Source organism: Mandrillus leucophaeus, unplaced genomic scaffold, assembly GCF_000951045.1.
Source record: "Mandrillus leucophaeus isolate KB7577 unplaced genomic scaffold, Mleu.le_1.0 Scaffold521, whole genome shotgun sequence".
In the NCBI taxonomy this organism is placed as follows: domain Eukaryota; kingdom Metazoa; phylum Chordata; class Mammalia; order Primates; family Cercopithecidae; genus Mandrillus; species Mandrillus leucophaeus.
Genome location: NW_012105598.1, coordinates 222,879 through 226,443, shown reverse-complemented (window position 1 = coordinate 226,443; position 3,565 = coordinate 222,879). Strand labels below are relative to the sequence as shown.

General features: G+C 46.0%; 1 protein-coding gene across 1 annotated transcript in view; it reads right to left on the bottom strand.

The window, feature by feature from the left end:
• The window catches only part of USP42 (ubiquitin specific peptidase 42), a 56,325-nt gene that overhangs the window by 12,460 nt on the left and 40,300 nt on the right, over positions 1 to 3,565 (bottom strand). The window contains exons 11-12 of the mRNA XM_011996664.1: positions 2,256 to 2,356; positions 601 to 754 (exon numbers count right to left, since the gene is read on the bottom strand). Coding sequence (XP_011852054.1) covers positions 601 to 754; positions 2,256 to 2,356 — 255 coding nt within the window. The remainder of the gene's footprint in view (positions 1 to 600; positions 755 to 2,255; positions 2,357 to 3,565) is intronic.

Here is a 3,565-nt window from a genome sequence, read left to right as displayed (position 1 = left end):
CAGATCACTTTCCTGGAGTCCAAGAGGAATTAAGAATGGAAGTCCAGAGGGGACCTAGAATGTAAGGATGCCGACACCCAGCCTTGAAACTCTTTCCTCCCCACTGGTGCGGTTTGCTGTATATTTTGGGGTTTTTGTTTTTTCGGAGGGTTCTTTTGGAGACGGGGTCTCACTCTGTTGCCCAGGCTGGAATGCAGTGGTGCAATCTCAGCTCACTGCAACCTCTGCCTCCTGGGCTCAAGTAATCCTCCTGCCTCAGCCTCCCGAGCAGCTGGGACCACAGCACACACCACCATACCCGCTGATTTTTGTAGTTTTTGTGGAGACGGAGTTTCACCCTGTTGCCCAGGCTGGTCTCAAACTACTGAGCTCAAGTGATCCACCTGTCTCGGCCTCCCAAAGTGCTGGGATTACAAGCGTGAGCCACTGCACCTGGCTGTTTTCTGTATATTTGAAATACTGTATAAGAGGGTTTGATTAAACTGTGAGAAGACATTTAGATGTATTTGAGGACACAGAATCACTACAATTGAACTTGAGAGTCTGAAGTTACATTTTAAAAATTAACATAAAAATGTTATTCTCCCTATGGACTGTTACCTTTATCATGTGAGAGGGAAGCTGTGGTCCGATAAACCCTGGTGCAGCCTGTTTGTTGGTGACAACCCGCTGACTGATGACGGGGCGGGGAGAGGACTGGCCGGGGCTATGGGTGGGATGAGTAAGTTCACCTCCATTTTTCACATCATGAGACCTGGAGACAAGGAGAGTGATACTTAGGGTGACACAGGATACCTCCTTAGGAGAGATTCATTTATAAATTCAACAGCATTTAACCCCTCAAGCAGAAAACTGATGAAAAAAATAGCATGTTTATGCTACACCATATGGAGCTATACACATCCTCTCCTTCGGGCTAATGTCAGGCACTCAGATCAGGAGACAACAAGGATAACTGGGTAAATGAGGCTTTTTAAACTGTGTATTCTGAAGATGCTGTTTCATCTGAATGGTATTTCTTTTCTGTTTATTCATATTTTCCTTTTTTTGAGACAGGGTCTTGCTATGTTGCCCAGGCTGGACTGCAGTGGAACAGTTATCGCTCACTGCGGCCTTGCCCTCCTGCCTCAGCCTCCTGAGTAGCTGGGACCACAGACATGCACCACCACACCTGGCTAATTTTTTTATTTTCTGTAGAGATGGGGTCTTACTTTGTTGCCCAGGCTTATATTTTTCTAATTATAAATATATGCCACTGTAGAATATCTATAGTGTCCAAAAAAGTCAGAAACAAAATCCTACCCCTCATCTTGGCCTGAGGCCTCCTCTGATTGTCATCTGTGCTTCAGCCCAACTGCTGAAATCCAATGCCAGTGTTTAATATTTCAACATGCAGACATGAGCATTCTGCCAGTTAGACATTTGAGGATATTCTTAATTTTCAGCTATCAAACATTTTTTCCAAAAACGGAGTGAGTGAGTGAAAAGTATATGCAGCCACAACAGGACAGAGCTGGGCGCGGGCCCTGGCCTTGGCCTGGAAGGCAACTGATCTGTGCTCCAGGTTGGGAGGTGCTGGCTGTGACCACGCCAGGTGCTCAGAGGCCCCTTTCCGAGGTCTCCACTCACTGTCCTGTGGCTCCTGGTCCACTCCATTGCTGCCTGCAGCAGAAGCCCACCCTCCTCAGCTACCACCTCTCCCTGCAGCTGCACCTTCAGTGCTCACGGCCACAGAGTACGATGCGGAGCAAACTCATCATCCTGCTCAGACACTACCTTTCTTACTCTCCAAGCACATGGCAGAGTTGATGGTTTTTGTTTTTGTTTTTTTGAGAGAGAGTCTTGCTCTGTCACTCAGGCTGGAATGCAGTGGCTCAATCACGGCTTACTGCAGACTCAGCTTCCCCAGGCTCAAGTGATCCTCCCACCTCAACTTCCCGAGCAGATGAGACCACAGGCCCACACCACCACACCTGGCTAATTTTTTCATATTTTGTAAAGATGTGGCCTCACTATGTTGCCCAGGCTGGTCGGTCTTGAACTCCTGGGCTCAAGTGCTCCTTTTATCTCGGCCACCCAAAGTGCTAGGATTATAGGCATGAGGCGCCATGCCCAGGCTAGAAGTGATCTTTAAGCTGCTGGGTTTTGTTTTTTTTTAAAAAAAAAAACACACTGAATATTGAATTTAAATATGTTGATAAGACAAGAAAAAATAACATACCAGAAAATTTGGCAGTTTGTTTTCATGACAATACCTGATATAAAAGAGCACATAGGCTTGTTGGCTGAGTACCGATCTAATATCACTGGTAGATACAATGGAGTCATTCATTTGATACCAGAGGCCATTGCTAGCCTGTAAATGAGGGCCAATAAAAGATAGAGATTAGATTTAATTAAATGTGGAACACAGTCAAGAGCAATTTTTTTTTCTTTTTATTTTTTTTGAGACGGAGTCTCACTCTGTCACCTAGGCTGGTGTGTAGTGGCGTGACCTTGCAATCTCCCCCTCCTGGGTTCAAGCAATTCTCCTGCCTCAGCCTCTGGAGCAGCTGGGATTACTGGCAGGTGCCACCACACCCAGATAATTGTTTGTATTTTTAATAGAGGCGGGGTTTCACCATGTTGGCCAGGTTGGTCTCCAACTCCTGACCTCAAGTGATCCCCCAGCCTCAGTCTCCCAAAGTGCAGGGATTACAGGAGTAAGCCACTGCACCTGGTCAAGATAAATATTTTTACAATGGGTATTCACATTTTAACTGTAAAAGTTCCACCTCTCCCTACCTCAAGAATGCTACTGCTGTCTTACAGCATGTATGTAACAATAGTTAATAGCAAATGTGCACAGCTTACTTTTATGTAGCAGAAGTAATGGCCAGCATGGCAATTAAAACCAGTGTGGACCAGCACTGCATACAAGACGTAAACAATCGGCTCTCCGTTGGGTTGAGACATATATGGCCGAATATCAAGATACTCAGGATATTTCACATCCTAAACAGAAATGGAAAAAGGAGAAACATTTCTGAGGGCACACATCATTCCACATATTCAGGTAGAGGGTATTTAGAGCTCCCTAGGAGGGGAGACCCACAGAACACCTGAGTCCTGTGATGTTCTAGCAAAAACCTAATGCATTTTAAAAACCTAATGCATTTAGCCCCTTTTTTTTTTTTTTTTTTTTTCCTGAGATGGCGTGCCACTCTATCACCCAGGCTGGAGTGCAGAGGCATGATCTCGGCTCACTGGAAGCCCCACCTCCCGGGTTCAAGTGATTGTCCTGCCTCAGCCTCCCGAGTAGCTTGGATTACAGGTGCACTACCACGCCCAGCTAATTTTTGTATTTTTAGTAGAGACGGGGTTTCACCATCTTGGCCAGGCTGGTCTTGAACTCCCGACCTCGTGATCCACCTGCCTTGGCCTCCCAAAGTGCTAGAATTACAGGCGTGAGTCCCTGCGCCTGGGCTAGCCACCTTCGAAAGGGCATAGTTAACCGGGAGGATAGCTGAATCTAAGTGTATTTAAGGTAATCTTGCTGCATTTATTATTTTCTTTTAACAAGTCA